Below are 27212 nucleotides of genomic sequence, written 5' to 3'. Positions count from 1 at the left end.
CACGATACAAAAAGATTCGCTAGGGGCGCGCGGGATGAGATATTTAGAAAAATCGTACGAAACGGAGGGAATTTTGGGATTGATTTTTATGTAAGTTCTCATTGAACCATTGACCTACAACTGTAAAACTTCACAGATAGGATAAGACGCCGAGAAAATTTAAGAAAAGGGGAAAAACCCCCGAATTTCATCAAGATATCTCAAAATTGAGAGAATAATTTGCGTTCGAACAGGCAGACGAACATAGCCAAATCACTTCAAATGGCCGTGTCCGTATTTCTATCGGTGGGCCTATTTTTTCTCCTTTAAGGACTTACAATTTTGAGACTCGGACCATACTTAATGTATCACTCTGCATGAAAGGTGTGAAAAATATCTTTGATTTGGCTCAAAACCAAAATAGGTTAGGTTAGGTTCAAGTGACTGCCGTACACATTGGAACGGCACACTTAGGCCTTTATAGACCCATTGTGAAACCACACGGATTTGTTCCTACTCTACTAATCAAACCACTTCTTTGAGTTTGTGAAGCTAACTAAGCATCGTGTGTTGACCTCAGCTATATCAGTCAGATCTACGAGAAACATCTTGCCCATAAAACGTTGCCTTCTTCTGCCGAGCGCTGGACATTCACAGAGTAGATTCCTAACAGTTTCAGGCTCTTTTCATTGCCGCAGCTTCTACAATAATCATTAATTGGCGCTCCATAATCATTTCCGCATGCTCAAAACCAAAATAAAAAATAAAAATTATCTTCGATTCGCCTAAAGAATCAAATGACAAATAAAACAATTTTTTTTTTTTTTTGATGCCGAATGAAATAAAAAATAAAAAGTATCTTTGATTTGAAGTTGGATTTTAAATCAAAAGATTTAGAATCACGCAACCCTGCATTATACCTTGCAAATATTCATTATTTCCCAAATTTTACATTATCTTTCAGCGCATCGGGATCCTACTTCCTTCAAACTGAACCAACTGCACCATTCGCCAAAGGACCTATTGTTGGCATTTAGCTAAAAACCAGTGAAAAATCAGTTAATGAGCTAAATTGAAAGGAAAAATAAATGTACTTGAATATTTTATAAGCCTCAATACTATAGCTATTACAGTTAATTAAAAAAAAGATGCGCTAATAATATTGTAACAATAAAGGATTGTGTGTAAAAACTATATATATGGCACACCCCTTTGGAATTAAATATTAAGTAGGTCAATGAAATCAAAGGGTGAGCTTCAGGTATGCATACTCCCCAAAATCAAGTTCGTTTCTTAAGTTTTTCATTTTTGTTTCACTATTGCCTACCATGCAATCTACACTACACGCAAATGCCAAACTTCAACCCCTTTTGAGCATGCGCGCCAAGTTAATCATTAGCTGTAAGCTCTGTGGAAGTATTGGTGTCCAAAAAAGCGCTTTTGAAAGTTTTCGCAAGAAAAAAAAAACTCATAAAAACGAAATCTTTCGGCCGATACGAAAAACTTACAATCCACTAAAAAAATCTATTGAGCGCTGCACGCAGAGTAAATGAAAGCAAAAGTTAAACAACAGAAATCAGATTGTTTTGAGTGCGCCAACGCGACGGCTGCAAGAAATGCTGCACGCTAAGCAGAAAGACAAGCTGCCAACATATTTAAAAAGCGAGAGTGAATGTGTGAAGTAAGAAAATTTCATAAATACGAAAGTGAATGCAAAAAATAACACACAAATAAATAAAGCGAATGAGTTGATGAATGCATATCCGCAGTGTTTAAAAGATTATAAAAATAAATTAAGGAAAAGAAACAAAAAAGTAGTTTTGTGTGATTATCAAATATTCAAGTCAAAATCAGCGCAAGTTTTCTGTAAAGTGGGTCTAGTTAATATTTTTTGTTTAAAAAATTCCGCAAACTACTTGCAAAACCCACTTAAGCCGGAATTTGTATGAGACCAATGACCAAAAATTTTATAACAGCAGCTGGCTTATCTGGACAGACCAAGGCAAGCAAGTAGTAGCTAACTGCAGTGAGTGCTAAAACTGCAACCGGGCACGCATGCGCAAAATTATTTACGACATATGTTTTTGTTTTCATAATATAACACATACATACACACAAACGTTTCATATATTGATATAAATGCAAAATCATATGCTGGTATAACATTTCTAATTCAATGTTATGCTAATGTATCTAAGCCCTAGACAATAGGAAAACAAGTGATAAGCGTACCTTGACCTAGCAGCGTGAAAAAACCATAAATATTTCAAGTTTAAATGCCGGGAAATTTACTCACAAAGATAACGCCAACAAAGTGGTAACTTGACTTCTCTTGCATAATATTTTTCTTATCTGTGACGTGCTACATACATACAAATATATTTGAGTAAATGTGCAACTCAGCTTGTTTGCTATTGTTGAAATTGTTATGTACAAATAAAGTCATGAAAAAAGTGTAACAAAGCGCCATGTAAAGGCAAATGTCTGTTGTTTAGTATCGGCTACATTTGTTTTTTAGTTTAAGTAACTTTTGAATTTTGTGCCTACAAATGTAGGAGTTTATTTAGTTGCAATCTTTAAAGTGATCGTTATTGTGCCATTGATTCATCGATTCAATTAACCCTGTTCCATTGACCATTAAATCCAGTGGCATTGCGAAAGAAAGCTTTAATAAATACTGGCAAAGAACAAGAAAACAATAAGTTAAGTGGTTTAATTGCATGTACTGATTGTGAAACGCGAAATTGTCTCTTATCCGTGGTTAGTAGGAGTCTTTTTATGTTATACGATAACCTAGTGCGTAATATAATACAGCGAATACGTGAAGACATTGATTTGCGAGAGTTACTCAAAAAAATTAACTTCGGTGAAGATAACTTCAACTAAAAAAAGTCTAATTGAAGAATCAAAGTGTTTTAACAATAACTATTTTAAACCATGATTCAATTACTAGCGGTTTGTTCTCTAGTTATAACAGAGCTTTAACACTCCCCAAATTTAAAAATCTGGACGGGTTAAGGAAAATGGGGAATAATTCAATACCCTTCAGCGAAAATTGTAGTAGAAAAGTACCTTTAGTAGTATGTTAGTAGCGATAATTAATTTGTAAATGCTAACAGGTTTTTAGGGAAATAACTAATTTTCTACTAAATATTTCGTGAATTGATAAACAATTGTTTTTGTTTTTATCGGCCTATTGATAAATGATTCAAAGTTCAAATTTCAAAATTGGATCAATTTGGTTAAATTTGGAATAGTAAGTAGACATTTTTTCAGACAACCTTCCATAGCTGCGCATATAGATCCATTTCGAAGGGTGCTAAGCCTTCATCATCAGTACGCTTTAGGCATGCTGCGCTAACCATTCAGCTATACAGCGGTGATTTGTTTGACTGGAAAATTTTACTTACTATTCCAAAAACAAAATACAATTTTTCAAATTTAGAAAAATTAAAAAATAACAATAATTATCATTAGAAAAAAAATTATTATTCTGGCCTTGAGCTCGAATCGAACCTTGAATCAGTGAATTGATAAAGAGATTTGTTGGTTTGGCCATTCTTTCAGAATTTTTTTGAAGAACGCCTTACGTTAGAGTTTTATTCAAAAATACAATATCTCAAAATTAGTTTCAAAAACTCCCTATCTGAGCATAAATTCAATAGAGCTGCAAAAGTATCGATATTCGGCATACTCGATATTTTCAATATTTAAGAGGGAGGGTATCGATATATCGCGATATATATCGAATTTTTTGTTATAGTGAAAAGCGCTTACTCAATTTAAAAGCAATATCAGGTATATATCAGACATTTATGTAAATATAATATATGCATGCATATATATATATATGTAATATTGTCTTCATAACTTCGAAACGATCATTAAACACATTCTGCAAAGTTGTTCGCGATGGTAGCTTATACAGCGAAGCTAGGGTATATACAAAGTTACGACACCCTTTGTCATCCACTATGGGAAAAGGTCGAACGTCTGCGGTGGCTAAACCCCAGTAGGGTACTGGCAAAAGCCTTTTACGTGATGATGGATCTTCATATGTTTTTTCATATAAAAATTAATCTTATTTGGCGAGCTATGTGAATCTAAATTTGCAGTTGTATGCGATCGTTCTAGATGGTGAAACAAATTGGACTTATTACCACTAGTTGTATAACATTTTTTGCAATAGTATTACTGATTGTGTCAAAATGGGTCCAAATGCTTGACTTTGTACTTCGTAGCTTTTTGGCAACACAATTTTCGTCTTCAAACACAATGATGTCTTCTGTTGCGTGTATATCTACATATACGAATATACTATAATATATAATATGAAAAATAATAACGTAACTTTCACATTGAACTTTTGTAAGAATTTTTCAATATTCAGAGCCACCAACTTGTTGGGTATTCATCTAAAATACACAAATCGGACATAATCAGGCCTGTTCTGAATTCCGACTCGGAATGAAAAGTAAAACGACATTGATTTCGACTCGGTTTCTATTTGGTGTTCTCAATTCCGATTGTAAAAAATCGATTCGAAGTCGATTTCGAATCGTTTTCATTCCGATTCGGTAACCAGTTTAATCAGCTGTTTTTGTTTATGTGTTTTGGTTTAAGTATCATAAAAATTTATTTTAATTAAAAAATGCCTGCAGATATGGTTTTTGATGCGCAGACGCAAGAATACGTGCTATTGTGCGTGCGAATCGTAAAAATGCGCTGGATCGGAATTCAGAACAGGTCGACTTCATTTCGATCAGCATCGATTTGTTTGCCTAATAGATTTCTTGATAGAAGTTTTTAAAGAAAGATTTATTATGCCAATTTAACTCAAATTTAAACAAAAAATACACACAACTCTTCCAAATAAAATGAAGAATTTAAAAAAAATTATTTGAAAGACAAATATCGCAACATTTGTGTATAATCTGCCAATTAATTTTCATTCCGACTGCTCAGAGGCAATACTTTTCAAACCGATAATTTTTGGTCGGAATCGAAATTGAGAACACCAATCCATTTCGATTCCGAAAAAATTGATCGGAATCGGAATCCAGAACAGGCTTGAATGTATGTAATTTTATTTATTCATGTTTTATTTGTCTTACCAATGTTTTAGACGCTGGAAATTCTGCCGCTAGAAAAAGAAATAAGAAATGGGAATAAAGTACCCGATATTTAGAAAAAAACTTCGATAATCGCACCACGAACCTGGTATCGATATATCGATATTTATATCGATACTTTTGCAGCTCTAAAGTTCAATGCATTTTGACATACGAGGGAGTCAATGAAAAGCATTCTGAGATAAGGCATTCTTCAATCTAATTCTAATTCTAATCTTGTGACAAATCCTGAAATGGGAAGTTTTTTAAAAATATTTTGAAAGAGGACGATTCTGAACAGGCAATCGAAATGGGGTGATACATAAAAGAAAATGCCTTATTGTCTTAGAACTTTATAATCCGGCCTTGAAGAAGAAGAGTTCAGCTTTTGTCCGGTCCTGCTACACAGGGAGTATTCACTTTTTATTCTGAAATTTCGGAAAGCTCTTTTCCGTTAAGTATTCATGGAAGTAATCCGGATAAACCAATAATTTAGAATATTCGGAACACGTTCGTTTGATACTAGCTCACGAGATCCGAATATATCAAATAAGTATATGTGACCCGGTTTACGAAAAGGTGGCTTATGACTCAAAAAAGAAATAGCGAGAAGCAGCTGTTAACAGCTGTTTTTTGCGAGAAACAGCTGTTTTTTGTTTATTTTAAGTCATAAGCCACCTTTTCATAGACCGGTTCACATATTCATAATATTCCAGAAATAAACCGATTTCACAAATTCTTAAATGGAGATGAATGTTCCGAACATACGGAATGAATAAGTTAACATGCTCAATGAGTACATTTCGTTATGGCATATCCATTATTTGCTAATGACATTTTTACCTTAATCGAATTACTAGTTGAGTTTTTAGCGATGAATTCTGAGTTGGTTCAAGTTTCGTTTGTTCATAGGTTTACAAGAGTGCACCATTTCTTGGTGGCCGTACTTTTCATAAAATTTCCTATGTTCAGCCACACTAATAGATCATAGTTACCAAATTCATCATAAAATTAAAAAATTACCTCTGAGGAATTATGCAGTTCAGTACTTACCGGTTATTTGTAAACTATTTGCTTCCTATTTGTACTACTAATCCTTTTCGGTAAGCAAAATGGATGCAATTGTCAAAATATTTGTCAGCCGAGCAAACCTCTAGTGATAGAATCATGATTTTGAACCACATTTCCTTTAATTTAATTGAACAAGATTAAGTTAAGCTAAAAAAATGTCCCGAATACTAAGCCAATTGACTTAAGTGAAGTTAAAGTTCATTTACATGGAGAAAATTAAGGGCTTCCTTGTATATTGTGAACGATGGCTCAGACGAATGATTCGCCTCCAAACGGTTTCGTATAGCAATTTAATTCTCTATCATTTTCGTTCGGCCTTTACATTTCTTACTTTATGTAAAACAGGAAGGCAAAAGCAAGTGTGAAGTGACATGTTGCCATCGTTTAAAAAAGTGCAAACACAGCAGCGATTCGGTTCTTAGGCGAAATGAACATTCGTGTCGTAATAGAGAATGAGGCGACAAGTTATTACTTTGATGAAAAATTTTATCGTTTTTTTTTTTCAGAAGGGCACATGTGCACCCTTGGGCAAAAATGACATTTCGAATGCATTCAGCACTTTTTTATTGGTGAAACGCCATATTTCCACATTTATCCTATGCGATTTAATAGACGATGGATTTTTGCATTTAATACATTGTGGCAAAGGATGTTGAACTACAAGAACATTCGCTTCACCTAATCATTACTTTCTAAAGCGCCCTATATACAATGAAATCGGTTTCATCCAATCTGTTTCACTTGAAACGGATTGCATTGTGTATGGCACTGATCGCAAACAGAGTGCATGTTTTCCAAAATTTTTGATAATCTGTGGCGAACAGTTGAAACAGATTGCATGAAACAGATAGGGCGCTTAGTGCAGGCATCGGCAAAATGAAAAAGCAGCTGTGTTAGTGAGAGTCGCACAAATCACTTGATGCATGGTGTTGTGTTGTTCATTCGCTTATTAGAAAGCATGAAGCGAAGATCGTTGTTGAACAATGGTCGGCAAATAGTGAAACATGGGCAAATTCGTCCACATTGCGATCGGCGCACATAATCGATGTTGCTGCGCCAAATGCTCAGCGACTACTAAACTAAAGAGAATAAGAATATGTGTGAATTGAGTGTGCACAATTGTTCCACTATTTGCCGACGTCTGACCTAATGCTAACTATTGTGCCTTTAGTTCGCGAGTAAAAGAGAGAGACAGAGAATTCACAATACCATTTTATGTGAAACAATTTTCTTAACACAAGGTGAATTTTTAAGTGACGAACTGATAGTCCCAGATCAGACACATACGGAGACCGGACATGGCGTTATCGGAATTAGTGGGTGTGCTAATCATACGGCGGGCTCAAAGCTCTCCTGACCAGAAAAGTGGTTGGATGCTGATCCCCTTGTGGCTAATCGGTCTCCCTAATCACCTCCTAAGGAGATCACATACGAGATAATGCTCCCTGCCAGTGAGAGAGTATCTATACATTTAACGAAATCTGCTACTATCGATGCTGATCCACTTCTTCCTCTTTTTCGTGTGCCTTCCAAATATGAACCGTTGGTTTCTGGTTTCAGTACTGTAACTGCTGATGTACTCGCTCCTATTTCAACGCATAAGCGGGTAAGCAAACCCGAGTTTGACCTTGTATAGAGTTTAAGTGCCTGAAGAGACTCATCAATCGCTTATCAGCTCGCTCTTTAAGCAGCCTGTGGGAGTTTCTAGCAGCAGTCATGTAAGCCCCAGAAATGGTATCCTCTTTGCTACTATCCAATACCCCAAGGTGACGTTATTGGCCCGTCTTTTTCACCCCTTACCTTCTTAGTCAGAAACGCAGCCTCCCCCCCCCCCCTGGGACCACCGCCTCTTTCTTACTATATCCGCCCCTTGTTAACAAATCTCCGCCGTCACTTAAATACGTTTGTAAAATAAACGAGTAAGTAAGCTCAGGTGAACCGAACATTACATACCCAGCTGTGCACTTGAAACGCTTCTGAGCTAGATAATATCAGCCAAATGTAGTTGGCTCATTCCATTTCAAGACATCCGGTCCGCGCAGGACAAGATTTTTGATTTCGATGAAATTTTGATATGTTGTTCTTTGGTCAAAATAATGAAAGACGTGTTTTTGTTTTTTTTTTTTTTGCCTCAAAAAATTGCTTTCGGATTTATCGGCAATTGAGTTCCATAAAATGCAATCGGTATTTTATTCTCCTATTTTTTCTGTCAATAACTTTGTCAAAAATTTACCGATTCGCATAATTTTTTCTTTGAAATGTTCATTATTACTTTTATTTTATATAAATTTATAAACAATTGCATATAGTTCCAAAAAAAATTATTTTTTTAGTATTTAGTAAAAATTTATTAATTTTTTTTTTTCAAAAATTAATATTTCAAATAACGGTTATTATTTTTTATTTAAAGTTTTTCTATATCGAGTGAGCAGTTTGTATTTCAACTTGGGTAAATATCCATTGTCCGTGCTCGTTTTTTTCGAAAGATGAATTTTTGAATATTACTCTTTTTTTCGCCATATATTGATGCATTACATATCAGCATACAAGGCGATCAATGCCAAATGCTTAAAATTAATTAAAATATCACATTTGTTATTAAAAACATTCATTTGTTATTATTTTTCAGTTTCAAAGTTATACAAAAGTAAATATAATAACGAACATTTCAAAGAAAAAATCATGAGAATCGGTTAATTTTTGACAAAGTTATTGACAGTTGGAAAGATAGGTGAATAAAATACCAATTGCATTTTATGGAACTCAATTACCGTAAATCCGAAAAAACATTTTTTGAAGCAAAAAAAAACACGTGTTTCATTATTTTGACCAAAGAAAACAACATATTAAAATTTCATCGATAGCAAAAATCATGCCCTGCGCGGACCGGGTGTCTTGAAATGAAATGAGCCAGTTACATACCATAGAGTTATTGAAAACTTTCCTTAGGATAGACCTTTTTGAAAAGTGGGCGTGTTCTTTAACCGCTTTTGATTGTAATTTGTGAAGGATAGTGTCCCTGCCAAATTTCAAGGTAATATTTTGGACGGGTTTCGATTTTGAATTATCTTATATTTTCCATTTTTTTAAATTTTCGATATCGAAAAAGTGGGCGTGGTTATCTTCCGATTTCGCTCATTTTCAGTGCCAACCTATTCTGGATCTAGCACGTATACCGATTTTGGTGAAGATATCTCAATATTTCATCAAGTTATCGTGTTAACGCACGGACAAACGGACGGGCGGTCGGACGGACATGGCTTAATGAATTTTTTTCGATGCTGATGTTTTTGATATATTGAAGTCTATATCTACCTCGATTCCTTTATACCTGTACAACCGACCGTTATCCAATCAAAGTTATATTACCCTGTGTACAAGTACAGCTGGGTATAAAAAAGCCCTTATTAACCTTATGTAAAATTAACTAAAAAATACTAGAATGCAATCCCTTTTTATTAAATTATATTTAAGTATAAGCAACCGAAAGTAATGTTTAATGGAAACGAAAACCACTAAATCAATCTAAACAAGTGCCCATAAAAAAACTAAAAATTAGAAACCTGCGAAAACAAAAACAAAGCCTGCTCTTGCTAACGTAATCAAAGAAACAGACCACAAAACGGCCTCATAACAAATAAAATGTGGTATATTTGCCGTTACAAATACAACACCAACATTTTTGCAACTTTACTGTTCCAGATAGTTTTGCTGCTCAGCTGTCATACAGATTATGCCGGTTAGTATTTGATTAACTAATCATTGCAATTTTGATATTATTTGATTTATGTAATTAAATGTTTTAAGACAACATAACTTAAGTTTAAATTGACGGGTTATATGGAAGTTTATTTATACACTAGGGTGGTCTTTATAAATCAAATAAATGATTTTTTTCAGTTGTGGTTGTTGTTGTAGCAGTGCTTCGCCCTATCAAATAGGTGAAACTACTCAAAAATTGTCATCAAACTTAAAGGTTCAAGAATCCTTGCACTGAAAAAATTAAAGGGCCAACTTGCCCTGCAAACACAACAGTTAGCCAGACATATGCGACATCTGGGTGTGAGTGTGGCCTTGACTTCCCGCAGGTGTCTTACTTGGCTGGCATGTGCAATGCAAAAGTTTCACAACAGTGTGAAATGGAAATATGCTGACTTCGGTGCAATGTGCATAGGTATTGACTTGGTTCCCATAGGTTTGATAACGTTATGCAATATTGACATACTGCGATATGATTAAATTCACTTGGACTTGAAGCGGGTGTTGGGTTGCAATAATGCTGATTACAATAATTATGCTAACGCAGCTACAGGTGGCCCATGGGACTGTGGGAAGAATAATTATGCTGACACAGCGGCACGTGTAAACTTCAGCTTGTGGGAATCCAACATGTGGGGTGTCGCCAGCGTGTTAACTTCAATATACCCTAACGAGAGTCCAAGAAATCTTGCAGTTTGAACAGGGGTGGATCAGTGAGAAAGGAGTGTTAAAGGCGTTGATTCCACAATGGAATTGAAAAGATGGTTGGCGTTATGTGGGGACACGTACATTATGTAACTCAGGGTTTATTTTGATAGGCAGGAGTTTAACCTGTTACAATATCCAGATCGAATCTGAGCTAGAGTGACGCGCGTATCCCCGGGGAAGTTGCTTTCGTCTACTGCGAGTTTAGCGTATTTCACTTTAGGAACAAGGTTCATCGAGCAATTCCTTGCACTTGTCCGACGCCTTTTTGTTGATATCTCTAAGGGCCTCCTTGTGTTTATTTTTTTACACACGTAGAAAAAAATGTGTAAAGTGCGATAACCTCGGAAGAGATTTTGGGTCGAGCTTCTCTTCCAATTGGCGTCGTGCTCCCTTTAATTTTTCCTACCAACGGCATCTGGAAGGCATATGAGATTTCACTAAATGGCTTTTCATAGCAGAAATACACTCGGAGTGCTTGCCAAATCACAGCCGAGGGGCAACCCTGCTTAGAAGAACTGTCTCCTAATTGAAAAAACTTGATTCTCTTATTTTGATGCTGCATTGACGGGGAGTGAACCCAGGATCTTGGGTGTGGTATGCGGAGCACGCTACCACCGCGCCAAATATATACGTATTTCCCAATAATGCTTGCGAATTTGACTTCTTAAGTCCCTAGGAGGCCTCTTCAATGAGATATCTGTTTAGATTCCCAGGGTATTCAGCAGAAACTTTTCGTTCAGCATTTCACTTCTCTCCTTCATTGGGAGTGCTCTCTCCTCACGTTGTAAATGGTGTTCTGGAACATAAGAAGACAAACCGTAGCAGTTCTGAGAGCGGTGTTTTGACAGCCCTTTAGTTTCTTCCAGTGTGTATCCTTTGGGCTCGGGGGGTGCGTAGCATGCAAGCGGCCTGCCAAATTTTTTCAGTCTTACCCCTTCATATGATAAAACTTAGGTCAAAAACAGCACATACACATTTTGGACCTGACTGGAGACGGCTAAACGGTGTCACACAGGGACAAATTTATGATTGCTCTATGTAGAAAAAAGAAGAAAAATTAAAACTGAACTTTTTAATTTTTAAAACCCAAAATCGACAATAATATAGTTGACTTACTAACTAAATTTTTCTCTATATACCGATCTCAGTTTTGACAGGGGTCATACCTCATAACCGTCCCCAATCGGGACAAAATTTTTAAGTCACATTTTTGATCTGAGAATTACCGCTTGAAGGAGTGAGACTGGAAAATTGTGTATTTGATTTATCCAGACCACCCTAAAGTAATATGTACATAATAGTTAATTTATGCATTTGATTGGCTAGAACAACAAAAAAAGTTTAACAGTGCAGATAATATAAGCCCAACAACTTACTTGGCATCTCTAAAAAGTGATGGGTGATGTGCTATGTTATGCAATATCTTAAATGGCATAGACGGTTAAGTGAAAATTAGAGAATATATGTATGAATATCATTCTCGAACGGTATGCGATTTTTGGCAAAGCCGAATACATTCGAAACTTTACTTGTTTGTGCTTTTCTCTGAAATATTTTTTATTTTTTGCCGGTTTTTTGGTAAAATGTTTCACGCCCTTCTTTGGCTTCACTGCATTGAAATGAGCCGTATTTCGTTTTATTTATTTGTTTATTGGGATTCGCGCGGTCACATCAAAATCGAAGAAAGGGAAAGTGATTCAAAAAAGTTTAGCTTAACTATCTTCATTTTATTGTTTTTGTAAACGCCAACTCATAAAATATACTAACACAAATATAAAATATTGCTTTTGTCTTAATCACAACATTCATGTAAATATTTAAGGTAAATCTGTTTACTTTTTGGGTCGCATTTTCAGAGTGCATACTTTCGTATTCATATTAGGGTAGTCCTTAAAAAATACTGCAAGTGATTTCTTCAGTCCCACCCCTTCAAATGGTAATACCACAGTCAAAAATATATATCATAAATTGACCCTCAAAGCTCATATTACAATAGTTGTTTGATCTTAAAAAAATCAATAAAATCTAATAAAGTAAAACGCATCACTTTTAAACTTTGGTCTCGGTTAGAGACGGTTAGGATATGTCTTTGTATGGTAGTAACAAATACTGACTAAAAAATGTTTAATCGATATCTTCAACAGTACCATTATCATTTTGGGTATTAGGTAAAACATAATTAAAATTTTTTAATCCCCATAGAGGGTTCTTAGCTTTTACTCCTGTACCCACCGTCTCAAATCGGTAATAGTATAATGGGAAATAGCTCGATTACCAGGCAAAACTATCTAAAATTACTTCGGAAATTGGAAGGCCAAAACAAATTTACGTCCCAAAGTTACGTCTGATATGTATAGAAAGGTTTCATGAGGTTATCACATAGGCTGAATGAGTCCGTAGTGCTACCAGAAGTTTGTTTAACAACCAAAGTGAAAACCCCTATCAAGAACCAGGACCCATGTAATAAAATAACTCAATCCTCTTGTCAAATACAAGGATATTTCTAGGACCTATACCACTTGCTTTTTCTAGATCTAACAGCTGTATCCATCCTAATAGCTGAAGTTTTAGCATCGCAAACGCAGGGCACAAGCAAGCCTAATATGAAGGCATGTGACACCAGAAGGCAGTGTCCAGTCAGAATACCCGTCTTGATTCTACAGTCCTCTCCTTTTAAAGAGAGGAGTAATATTGTTAGTATAGGTTGTAAGATCTTCACATGATCTTCGACACTTACCCCCAACGGGTAAATGATTCAAGGAGTTTTATAGCCCAACCCTTTTAAAGAGTTGCCAACGCAATGTATCGCTTCTTCAACCCAATTATCAACCTCACCTACCCGTGACGATTCCGGTTTCTTTAGCAACCGAGACTCTGTCTATCCCAAGTTCCGCATGGATCTAGAAAGTGGTGGTCGGAATGGCCTAGTAGATTCAATGTGGTCATATTAATCGTTCCCGAGATGGTTGAGTTTGTACTTTAATGGTGCTTGTTACGGGAACGTATCAGATCTATATCCAGCAAAGGACCATCAATATCGATAAAACTCCTCAAAACGTTCGGGCAGTGTCTTTTTCGCTACAAGAACGACATCTTTGACATTTAGTTCATCCGCTTTTTCATTCCTATCTATCCCTATATGCCCTGGGACTTATACATAAATAATGTTGAGCTTGTCTTTTTACATTTTGCGCAGACAAGTTTTATGGATGCCGAAACACATATAAACTACCTCTCATTTCAACACGCGCACATATTTCGTTTGTAACGTATACAAGTTCCGATATCTGAAAAGCCTTTCGAGGTATAAACAAGCACAAGGGCTCAGCAGCCGAGCTCTTTCGAAATTTCGCATTTTACATTACGACCATGCATGTCTATTTTTATAAGATCAATTATGATTCATATTGATTTCTTTGGGGCTATAAACCCGCTAAAATGTCGCTTAACCAGACTGAACATAAGATGCTGAGGATGTAGCCCTGAGGTAACAACTCCCATTTCGAATAAAAAAACTTAAGCTCAAGGGCCGAAGAAATCTTCACTCTTATTATGAGAGCTGCAAGAAGCGTATACATTTTCCAAAGGCGGTCGAATCAGGGGAACTAGAGGACTTTTTATGTATCACCCTAGCTAGGAATATCACCCTATCTCTTTTTAAATTTTTTTTACAACGTCCTGTCTCGGAATTCGTTTGAAGAAAGTCCTATGTGACCATAAATTCAATATACATACTTTGATATTAGGTAGGGCGCTCAAGAAAAAGTTCTTAAATAGGGGATCTTTAATCAGAATCTGAGACAGGACATATAACGAAGCGGCAGTCGAGATAGGATGATATTCCATTCATCAGTCGATATTTTTACATGTTTAAGGTGTGATTTGTTGTGACAGCCGATTATATTGTTTCGTCGAACATATGCATAAAAAAAATGATTCATCAAATGCTAGCGGACAATTAAAATTATGTAAAACAAGTAAAGAAAGCTAAGTTCGGGTGTAACCAAATATTACATACTCAGATGAGAGCTTTGGAAACAAAATAAGGGAAAATCACCATTAAGAAAATGAACCTAGGGCAACACTGGAATGTGTTTATATGACATGGGTTTCAAATGGAAGGTATTAAAGAGTATTTTAATAGGGAGTGGGCCATAGGTCTATAGGTGGACGCCATTTAGGTACATCGCCATAAAGGTGGACCAGGGGTGACTCAAGAATGTGTTTGTACGATATGGGTATCAAATTAAAGGTATTAATGAGGGTTTTAAAAGGGAGTGACCCCCAGTTGCATATGTGAAGGTGTTTTCGAGATATCGACCAAAATGTGGACCAGGATGACCCAGAACATCATCTGTCGGGTATCGCTAATTTATTTATATATGTAATACTACGAACAGTATTCCTGCCATGATTCCAAGGGCTTTTGATTTCGCCCTGCAGAACTTTTTCATTTTCTTCTACTTAATATGGTAGTTTTTCGCGGTACTTGTTTTTTGTTTGTCATATATGTATGTAGTACTAAGCGTAGTAATTTGTTTTATTTTTTTAATTAATTAATTAATTGGTATTATTACATATTATTATTATTATTTTTAACCAGTCTATTCATATTCCAAAATGTTTTTGTGGTAAAATAGTAAATAGCCTTCACTGTCCAGCACCTGTTTCAAAGTCGCGGTCGTTATAATATGATCATCACACTTCACCCAAGTATCCTTATGATGACGCACATACGCTATATAATGACCCGTATCAATGGTGCCCACATGATTAACCACCGCATATAGAGAGTAGCGAAAATCGCCATATGCATTATTTTTCTCCGACATAAACGGTGTCATATCGAATTCAACGGGGAATGAGATGAACGTAGAGATTTTCTTATCAATCAATGTGGAATGTTCGAAACGCTTCAAATGGAAACTTGCCACGCTAGGCAGTGTGCGTAAGCTAAATTGTTTCGTCGACTCCTGGTATGATTTGCATGTGGAACATTTAATTTTCCCCGATTCACCCAAATGTTCAGCGCGTGTATAACGTTCCAAACAATCGATTAGTGTTTTAGGCGTTGCTCCACCATGTGCTGTCTCACCTAAATCCAATGAGATATCCCAAAATGGATCGATGGTCGTTGAAACACCTTTACACGCTTGACACACTACATCACTCTGCAGCATACCAGTAAAGATTTGATCTATTATGCAGTTACACTGCGTTGGGCAGTTATTATACAAATTTGCATTATTATTCGCATGTTGGCTACTGCTGGTAGGTGTCACACTCATTCTAAAATGTTTTTTTCATCCCTTTTTTCGTATTTGGTATAGAATTTGGGCATTTTTTCATTTTTCGAAATTTTCGATATCGAAAAAGTGGGCGTGGTCATAGTCGGATTTCGCTCATTTTTAATACCAATATAAAGTGACTTCAGACAAGTTCGTGAACTAAGTTTAGTAAAGATATATCGATTTTTGCTCAAGTTATCGTGTTAACGGCCGAACGGAAGGACAGACGGTCGACTGTCTATAAAAACTGGGCGTGGTTTCAACCAATTTCGCCCATTTTACAGAAAACAGGTTTCGTCATACAAGCTATGCCCTTACAAATTTCAAAAGGATTTGTAAATTTTTGTTCGAATTATGGCATTAAATGTATTCTAGCCAAATTAAATGAAAAAGGTCGGAGCCACGCCCATTTTGAAATTTTCTGTTATTTTTGTATTTTGTTGCACTATATTATTACTAGCGTTGAATGTTGGCATAATTTACTTATATACTGTAAAGATATAAAATTTTGTTTATATGAGTTTTCAGCGGGGATTACCCTTATTGCTTTAAATGTATAAAAACATTTATTTGAAGCAATTTTTTTAATTTTTAATTTAGTTAATAATTTGGGAAAAGTTTAAACAGAGTGACATCAAAGCCTTTTTTCCAGGGAGTGGGATTTGAACCCACACTCCTACGATGGTTGAAGTGTTACAAACGCATTCAGCTACGTCATGCCTTAGTTGCTGTAAACCTTATAACAATTGCCTTCTTTGCATATTTTCTTTATTCACAGTCCATTCTTCGTATGGCGGTTTTCAAAGAAACTTGTGTTTGTTGCTTTTTTGTTCTATTTATAGAACTACAACGAATTAACCAATGTTGTCTATTTATATGAGTTTTAAGCGGGGTTTACACTTATTGCTTTAAATGTATAAAAACATTTTGACTTAAAAAATTTTTTTGTAAAGAGTGGACGTCTTCGTCATCCGATTTTGCTAATTCTTATTTAGCACACATATAGTACTAGGAGTAACGCGCCTACCAAATTTCATCATGATATCTTCAACGACTGCCAAATTACAGCTTGCAAAACTTTTAAATTACCTTCTTTTAAAAGTGGGCGGTGCCACGCCCGTTGTTCAAAATTTTTCTAATTTTCTATTCTGTGTAATAGGGTCAACCCACCTAGCAAGTTTTATCGCTTTATCCGTTTTTCGAAATTTTCGATATCGAAAAAGTGGGCGTGGTTATAGTCCGATTTCGTTCATTTTAAATAGCGAACTGAGATGAGTGCCCAGGAAATTACATACCAAATTTCATCAAAATTTACTCAAGTTATCGTGTTTACGGACGGACGGACGGACATGGCTAAATGAATTTCTTTTTTCGCCCATATCATTTTGGATATATAGAAGTCTATATCTATCTCTATTAGTTTATGACGTTAGAGGGTACCGTTATGCGAATAAAATTAATATACTCTGTGAGCTCTGCTCAGCTGAGCATAAAAAATTTGACCACCCAAAAGGAATTTACTTTTCAATTGCCTACCTAGTCCAAAGTAGCATTTATTGATTCTTCGCTGGATTTCAAAACTGATGTTGTTGTTGTTTGTGTTAATGCTGGTTCCAAAATAAACGCACTCTTTTACTCTTTCGAAATTAAGACTGATAACAGTAGCAGGGTTGCCAAGGCGCATATGCGCTGACTCTTCGCTCGACGATAGCAACTAATTCGTTTTGTCCTCATTCACCATCAAACCCATCTTTATGGCCAGTTTGAGTAAGCAGAACTTACGGTGTGGGTGTTCAGGCCGATGATATCAATGTCATCAGCATACGCCAGTAATTGCTGCTATGCAAGTAAAATATCGTTACGATATCTGTTAATGCCACTTCCAGTCCATCTTCATAGTATACCAACTTTTATACTCCAGTTAGAAGTATGTGCCGACGAATTTCGGCTTTTATAAAATTAGGAAGATTTAGCAGTCACGGCTCTTAAGATTATTAGGTGACAACCCGACTTAAATAAATATCTACTTAAACTCAGCGTGAAATAGCCTTCCACTTTAAACTACCGATATCGGCATATCTGAACCCCTTTTTTAAATAGGTGACAACCTTAACAAAACGTCCTTATTCGCAACACCTGGATAGGTAAACATATCAGATTTGCACGTTCAAAGTTATAAATTATCTAAAGGTACAAAACGGAAAAACACGTTTTTTCGCCCAATTCAGTACATCATTAAACTCGCATTTACCCATGCGCACCAACTATGCATGAGTCAGCGCTGACGACAATGAATTTGCACATTTCCTTGTCTCTTCTTCATAACACTTTTCAAATTTATTTTGGATATCTGTAACATGTAACTTCTTTGTTAGTTTTGTTCAACGATGTATGCATTTGCTTTAAATAAATAAATTTGTATGCTACTCCAGTCGTTGTATTTAATTTTTCTATTTCACCAAGTTTGCTCGGTGTAAATGAGTGTCAAGGTAGATTTATCATAGCTTTTTGGTTGTACTGCAAGTTTACTAACAAATATTAATTAAAATACATTCAAAACATAAATTAAAACAAGTAAAGGTGTCTAAGTACGGGTATAACCGAACATTATATACTCAGCGCGAGCTTCAATTGAACATTTCATTTCAGATAAATTACTTTTCTACATAACACGTGGCACCGCCCGTTTAAAAAAAAATTCTCCCCATTTCCTTTTACAATAAAACTTGATAAGTGAAATTTTAATTCAAAACAATTTTTTGTTAAGTTATTGTTCTAGTCTACGACCGTTTTAAACTTGTTTTATATCTAAGTTGCCGTGGTCTTTAAACGATCCCGTCCATTTTTTCTAGAAATATTTTCTACTATAGGGAAAATTTGTGTACCCAATTTCATTACGATATGTTAATTTTTCTTCGAGTTATGGCTCTCGGCACATAGAAAATTGCTTAGTTATAAAAGAGGCAGTGCCACACCCATTTTCAAAATTTTAGTGTTTTCCAATTTAATATTATAATTCAATTGACACATAGCTCTTTTTCGCTAAGATATAGCTTATTATTTTCGTCTACGACCCTTTTAAAAATCTTTTGTACAAAAGTAGGCGTTGTCTCTAACTGATCTCGTTCATTTTTTCTAGAAATACTTCGTTCTATAGAGAAAATCTGTGTACCCAATTTTATTACGATCCGTTAATTTTTCTTGAAGTTATGGCTCTCCAAACATTAAAAATTATATATATATATGTAAGGCGCGATAACCTCCGAAGAGATCTAAGGCCGAGCTTCTCTTCCAATTTGCGTCGTGCTCTTCTTGATTTTCCCTACAAATTTGCCGGACGGGACCTACATGTTTTATGCCGACTCCGAACGGCATCTGCAAGGCAGATGAGTTTTCACTGAGAGCTTTTCATGGCAGAAACACACCCGGAGCGCTTGCCAAACACTGCCGAGGGGCGACCCCGCTTAGAAAAATTTTCTTCTAATTTAAAAACCTTATTTCTAAAATTTTGATGTTGCTTTGCCCGGGGTGCGAACCCAGGGCATACGGTGTGGTAGGCGGAGCACGCTACTATCACACCACGGTGGCCGCCAACATTAAAAATTGCTTAGTCATAAAAGGGGCGGTGACACACCCATTTTTTATACTCAGCTGAGCAGAGCTCACAGAGTATATCAACTTTGTTGAATAAAGAAATTCATTTAGCCATGTCCGTCCGTCCGTCTGTAAACACGATAACTTGAGTAAATTTTGAGGTATCTTGATGAAATTGGGTATGTATATTCCTGGGCGCTCATCTCAGATCGCTATTTAAAATGAACGAAATCGGACTATAACCACGCCCACTTTTTCGATATCGAAAATTTCGAAAAACCGAAAAAGTGCGATAATTTATTACCAAAGATGGACAAAGCGATGAAACTTGGTAGGTGCGTTGACCATATGACGTAAAATAGAAAAATTTTGGACAATGGGCGTGGCACCGCCCACTTTTAAAAGAAGGTAATTTAAAAGTTTTGCAAGCTGTAATTTGGCAGTCGTTGAAGATATCATGATGAAATTGGTAGGCACGTTACTCCTTTTACTATATGTATGCTAAATAAAAATTGGCGAAATTGGATGATGAACACGCCCACTTTTAAAAAAAAAATTTTTTTTTAGTCAAATTTTAACAAAAAATTTAATATCTTTACAGTAATAAGTAAATAAAATGTCAACATTCGACTCCAGTAATGATATGGTGCAACAAAATACAAAGATAAAAGAAAATTTCAAAATGGGCGTAAATCCGTCCTTTTTCATTTAATTCGTCTAGAATACTTTTAATGCCATAATTCGAACAAAAATTTACCAATGCTGGTGAAATATGGTAGAGACATAGATTCTATGACGATAACTATTTTCTGAGAAAATGGGCGAAATCGATTGAAGCTACGCCCAGTTTTTATACACAGTCCACCGTCTATCCTTCCGCTCGGCCGTTATATCTTAACTAAACTTAGCTCACGTACTTATCTGAAGTCACTTTATCTTGGTATAAAATATCGCCGAAATCCGACGATGACCCCGCCCACTTTTCCGGATCGAAAATTACGAAAAATGAAAAAAAAATGACATAATTCTGTACCAAATATCAAAAAAGAGATGAAACATGGTAATTGGATTGATTTATTGACGCAAAATATAACTTTAAAAAAAACTTTTTAAAATGGGTGTGACACCTACCATATTAAGTAGAAGAAAATGAAAAAGTTCTGCAGGGCGAAATCAAAAGCCCTTGAAATCTTGGCAGGAATAATGCCCGCGGTATTATATATCTAAATAATTTAGCGGTACCCGACAGATGATGGTCTGGGTTACCCTGGTCCACATTTTGGTCGATATCTCGAAAACACCTTCACATATACAACTAAGGGCCACTCCCTTTTAAAACCCTCATTAATACCTTTAATTTGACCCCATAAAGTACAAACACATTCTAGAGGCACCCCTGGTCCACCTTTATGGCGATATCCCGAAAAGGCGTCCACCTATAAAACTATGGCCCACTCCCTTTTAAAATACTCTTTAATACCTTCCATTTGAAACCCATGTCATACAAACACATTCTAGGGTTACCCTAGGTTTATTTTTCTAAATGGCGATTTTCCCTTATTTTGTCTCCAAAGCTCTCAGCTGAGTATGTAATGTTCGGTTACACCCGAACTTAGCCTTCCTTACTTGTTAAATTTAAATTTTTCCTATATATTGTTATAAATCCACTTGGGTAATGAAATACCCTTGATATAAAGCTCTTTTTTGCAAAGATATAGCTTATTTTATTCGTCCATGACTCTTTTAAAAATCTTTTATATAAAAGACTCTTTTAAAAATCTTTTATATAAAAGTGGGCGTGGTCCTTAACGGATTTCGTTAAGTTTTCTTCAAGGAATTCCTTATAGTAATGGCAACCTCTGCCGAATTTTGTTACTATAGGTTTAACCATTTTTGATTTATGATTAATTATATTTGTAAAATTGATTTTATCATAAGTGGGTGGTGCCACGCCCATTTTAAACATTTTTTTTTTCAAATTTTTATCAAGAGTCATCAGTCCACACGTCAAATTTCAACATTCTAGGTGTATTATTTACTAAATAACCAGGTTTTTTTTTGTTTTCCAAAATGTTATATATTTAAAAAGTGGGCGTGGTAATCAACCGACTTCGCTTATTTTCAATACCAATCTATTCTGGGTCCAGATAAGCTCGTGTACCAAATTTGGTGAAGATATCTCAATATTTACTGAAGTTATCGTGTTAACAGACAGACGGACTGACGGACGGACATGCCTCAATCAAATTTTTTTTCGATACTGATGATTTTGATATATGGAAGTCTATATCTCTCTCGTTTCCTATATACCTGTACAACCAAACTTTATCCAATCAAAGTTAATATACTCTGTGTGCAAAGCACGCTGAGTATAAAAAATGATAACAACTTGCATACTTATGTGTGTGTGTGCATGTGTACGCAATTTAATGGGTTTTCTTATATTGCAATCAAAGCTAATAATTTTCTTGATCTTTTGAGTTTATTTAAAAGTTTTATTTATATCTACTAAGCATTCACTTTTTATTGTCGTTGAACTTTTGCACATTGCATTGCATTTGTTGTTGTCAGGTAGAATGTCGAACTCAAGAATTTGTTTAAGGTTTGCGTTTACAATTTTTTTGACTTTGTTGTCTATTTTGGACAGTTAGTTTTTGGAGGTTCAAGGTGGCTCACAAATTTGCGCACACAGCTTTGTGAAATAATAGCCGTGTTTTTTTCACACGCGTATACGTTTACTTATGCGCGTAAAAAAACGCTTATCCTCGCTTAGATAATGCTTAGGATACCCATCTGGCCAAAGCGGAGACACAACCCTCTGATGGCCATAGGGTATATCATATAGCTGAATCAGTTCCGATGAATTGTGGACACACATAAATACATAGAATTAGTGTAGAGGGTGAAACATAGACACATATTTGAGTTACATCTGAGTATAATGCGTATTGGAATTTAGTAGGGCAAATTTTATGCGCAGCAATTTCAGAGGTGTATTTAAAGTTTGACGGTTAGCAGTCCATATAAAATTTAAGCGTAAACGTCTATAGTCGTAAAAAAGACTGACTAACGAGATTTGGACAGTAACTGCATTTAATTAACTACTAAAAATTAGCAATTTACCGGCTACACAGTCATGGCATTGTCATTGCAACCACTGAAACTAAGAAATTGAAACTAAAAAACCGAAATAATTTTAAGTCAAAAAATATTTGTCAAAAAAAAATTTTAAAACAAATTAAGGCAATTCTCCCAGCCTAGGAAGCGTAGTAAACCTAGAAAATATTCACCGTTTTCTAGACCAAATATACAACACCCAGTGAGCGACCCACTTACACAGGAAATATCCTGTCGCCTTGTCTTTCCTGATGTCACGTTGTTTAAATTTATCCGAAATTATTACATCAAATATAAAATTTATATTTTATACATTCAACAAGTTTTCAAAACTACCACGCACAGAAAATTATTGGTTAAAAAAATGGGTTAAAAATTTTGTGTTAGATTGAAAAATCTTATATATGGCTTTCAATATAGAATACTTTGAAACCGTGGAAAGTATTTCACAAATGTGTTTTGTTGCTGCGTGTACAAAAAACTGTTTACAGTAAAATTCAAAACTTCCTATATTTTCTATGAATTCTAGAATACCCCTTTTGTTTTATTTTCACACCGCATTGCATATTATGTTTTGGACTCAAGGTTCACACTGGCCCAATAACTTGCATTTCCAGCCCAACAATTAGGACACCAATAACATTATTGTGATGCCCTTAACTGTAAGTAACCCTTACTGAACCAGAAACAGCGAATCGTGGGGTCAATAACCTCAACTATCGTCTTTATTTCGAGCCTCACCAAACTCATTGAAAACTCGTTGCCCGAGAGCAGCCAACCTCGTGCTTTAAAGTGACCTGCAGTGGCACAGCATATGCTGCCCGCTTTCCTCTTCGTTAATACATTTGCAGCTGCGGCAGTGATCGTAAGGTTCGATGATCCTCGTAGCAGGGTGAGTACCCATCATACATTATTCAGAGTCAAAAGAGTGGTAGTGCGTCCCTTATCATAGGAAGGTCAAACCAGCGTAAATTAATCGCATCTATGAAGCGCTAACCAGAGCATATTTGCCCTGTCTACACTCAGAGAAAAACGCCGTTCTAAAATCCAGCACCACCGGAGTCAATTCAAGATTTTCATGTTCTTACTTTTATGTTCTTGAAACACTACCGACCTGTTTTCAAAACAACAACCTTGTTCTTGAACTGACAACCATTTTCTTGAAAAGAGAACGGCTGGTCTTAAAATATGAACAAATGTTCTATTAATGAGAACAATGTTCTTCAATTAAGATCAATGTTCTTAAATTAAGTTCAAATAAAAAGAAACGGTAAAATTCGTGTGCACTACAATGTTAAATACAACATTTGGCGCAAGCTATTAAGCAGTCGTAGTGGCTCAGCGGTTATGATGTTGTTGTTGCGATCGCGTGACGCGAGTTCGATCATCGTCAAACTATAAAATTTTTTAAAGCAATTTTTTAACTTTTATTTTTCGTTCAATTATTTTTTCATTCACTTATGCATAGATAATTCTCAAACTTGTTATGAAATCACACATCAATACCAAACTGGTCATAAAATACTAACGGTGTGCTTGGAAAAACTGTTCTTAAAACAAGCCCATCGGTCACGAGTTAAGAAAAAACGTACTTAACAGACTTTTGTCAACGAATGTTCTTAATTTTGAACTTGTTTCGTTCGTTTTAGAACGATTTTTTTCTCTGAGTGTATAGTGTTTACGCTTTCACTGAATTTAAAACAAGCCACAGAAACATCTTCATAATCATTTTGGTGAAGGATGTGTGCGGTCAAACCCATACCGGCTAGCTCATCAGCTCTACAGTTGCCTTTAATATTTCTATGTCCAAATATTTACATATATGAAGCTGAAAGTGAGGATCTGGGTCATCTCATTGAGTTATCTACGGCACTCGACTTTCTGGTGAAGGGGTCCACACCAAAATTTTGAACATTGAAAATTTCTTAGAAATTTCGAAAACATATAAAAATAAAAGTTTTTTCTTCTGTGGCCAAAGCAGATTTCATGCCTCCAGAACTAAAGTCATTTGTCGTTGGCTTTTTGTTAGATTTGATGTAGTGTAGGGAATATTTTAATTATAGCAGTAACGTATAACAGTTGGTAATATGCTAAGTAATATTTCGACTTAGGCTAGTTGGTTAGTCGAAAAGCCGATTTACCTCTAACTAGATTTAGGATAAACAAAAAATAGTGCATGTAAATTTACTGGAAGTCAACTTATACTTTGTTGCTTGCCGTTAGCTTCTTTTTCTGCTGGGATGATTAAAATAAACAACAAATGTTACGTTTACGCACCGGTACCCGTCTTTTCAGGTGGTGCGGATATGTTTGCCTGCATTTGGTTGGTATTTGATTAAACAACGTGATTATTTCTAATAACTTACAGGGGATTTCAGAAAATATTCCTCCCAATTAACAAAAAAAAAAAAAAATAGCATTAATCGCTTGATTACAGTGTTGGTTGAATTTTCAAAGGGAAACCCTCAGGCACACAGAATTTAATAAGGATGATGTTAAATATTGACTGCAATATAAGGACCTATTTTTTCCAACTTGAATGCTTATACTGTGTGCCACTTTCACCTTTTAATTTTTATTTTAGAGGTGAAAAGATAACTGCCACCATATAACAGGATATTGCTTAAGGCGTCTAAGTAAGTTCCTAAAAGTTAATATCTTTCAAGTGTTTTCTTACCTAGGCTCCCATCGCTTACAACTTGAATATTTTTTAAAGTTAAAATAAAAGTCATTGTTACACTAGTAAAACCTTAACTCGCTATATAATGATTACTGATTTTTTTTTACTCTTAGCAATAATTAATTATAAAACCGTTTTTTTCTTTATGTCACAATGTTGTAACACATTGTTATAATGCAGTCATTGCGATATTTCATTTTAGCTTTTCCTGTTTATTGCAAAGTATAAACTTTACTTTTTTCTTTTTTTTTAAGTTTTTCACTTCATTGATCGCTGACATACAAAATTATGCACGCTTGAGATATTTTTCATAATCTGTTATGAATGAAGCATTATGTTATCATTTACAATGAGTACATGTATATGTATGTATGTGTATGATTTGCTGGTGGACGGATGCCAAATGCATATGGAAATTTTTTTAGGGACAATAGTTTTTTTACATGACTCACTTTGTACTAAACTTTGTAGTCACGGTAGGCACTTTGGAAATTTAATGCTTGGTTGCACCGCCAGCTTAAAATATCTTCAGTAACAAAGATCATCTTATTATATTGTGACAAATATTAGCAACACTAAGAGATACTATCATTTCTAAGCCGATACTAAGCAGTCACTTGTATCTACATAAACAAATCAATCATTATGTCTACACATATGTTCATAAGCAGCGGAGAGATACTCACAAAAGTGTGCAATCATCAGCAATCACTCACATATACACGCGCATATGAGAAGCTATAAACGTGCATTTGTAGTTATAGCTGGTAAACAAGTATTAAATTCTAGAAGAAGAAACGCTTAGAAATATGCGAACGACATGGCAGAGAGTATAAAAGCAGCAGAAGCTGATTAGTCCGTAATCAGTTTGATTTAAGCAAGCTACTGGTTGTGAAGTATCAGTGTTATTGTGAAGTAATTAAATAAAGACCATTTTGAATGATTGAATATTGGAGTTATTTATTGAGCAGTTTAGTGATACGAGCGTTAGTAGAAGGTTGCAAATAAGCGGAATTTCACTAAATTCGTTACAATATTATGTAAGCTAAATATTCCAATCGGCGAGTATATGGGCTTGTGGGGGCCTTCCGAGTACCTTGATTTGGGTTAAAATCCAAGTTACAGAATTTTCAAACAAGTGTAGTTTTCCTAAAAAATAAATAACTCAAAATCACGAACAATGGCACCAAATCAGCCATGAAAACCATAACTAATCAGACGTCTGGTAACACTTGCTCTTTGCGAAGCCATCAGAGTCAGCTGTTTTTTCACTACATTTTTTGGATATGACAATTTTTTTTTTTTAATTGAAGTATGTGCTTGAAGAAATTGCATAATGGCTAATTTAGGAGAAAGTAATTAGAAAATACTTATCAAGTTTACTTTGCCGAGTATGAAAATGCACTTACTTCCGCTTATTATCTTTGGCAAAAAAGCTAACTACTTTTGAATGACAATGGCTAAAAAATAGTCTGACGTAGTTACCTCTGCAGTACTTGTCAACTAACTACTAGTCCACTATAATATGCGAAATATAAGTTAGGCTATTATAAATTGCTTACCTATAAACACGTCCGATCCATTCCAAAGGTTTACAAGTAAGATATGCATCAGCTGTACGTTCACAGCTTGGCTCATCTGACCATAATTCTTGTTCTATCTCCTTTTTTTGTGGAGGTCATTCGGCAGCGTTGTACCACTTTGGTACAAAATAGTATAGTACCTGCTATGTAGTAGTGTGTGGAGTAGCTGTTTTGCTGTTTTTCGCGGATGACTTTTGAACGGATGGAAACACTTGACTTCCATGTTTGTATTCTTAATGTTGATATAACTACGCATCTGTGGATATCCCATTCCTCGACTTTTGTAAAATTTTCAATAGGTCAAATATAATGCACCACATAT

General features: G+C 35.4%; 2 protein-coding genes across 3 annotated transcripts in view; one reads left to right on the top strand and one right to left on the bottom strand.

Annotated features, from left to right (window-relative positions):
* The first annotated feature begins 1557 nt into the window (after window positions 1-1557).
* Window positions 1558-27212, top strand: part of LOC137242804 (phospholipase A1 member A) — a 68691-nt gene continuing 43036 nt past the window's right edge. The window contains exons 1-2 of one of the 2 annotated variants that reach the window (XM_067770057.1): window positions 1558-1660; window positions 9636-9900. In XM_067770057.1, the coding sequence (XP_067626158.1) occupies window positions 9804-9900 (97 nt within the window). In that variant the 5' untranslated portion in view covers window positions 1558-1660; window positions 9636-9803. The other variant, XM_067770059.1, reaches the window with a different exon arrangement.
* On the bottom strand, window positions 15116-15916 carry LOC137240164 (ubiquitin carboxyl-terminal hydrolase nonstop-like). The gene has a single exon (XM_067766099.1). The coding sequence runs from the start codon at window positions 15914-15916 to the stop codon at window positions 15233-15235; it is 684 nt and encodes a 227-aa protein (XP_067622200.1). The 3' UTR covers window positions 15116-15232.

The sequence above is a fragment of the Eurosta solidaginis genome, chromosome 2 (genome assembly GCF_040869045.1).
Source record: "Eurosta solidaginis isolate ZX-2024a chromosome 2, ASM4086904v1, whole genome shotgun sequence".
Lineage (NCBI taxonomy): Eukaryota > Metazoa > Arthropoda > Insecta > Diptera > Tephritidae > Eurosta > Eurosta solidaginis.
Note: the sequence above shows the minus strand (reverse complement) of the source record. Positions and strands in the feature narration are given on the sequence as shown.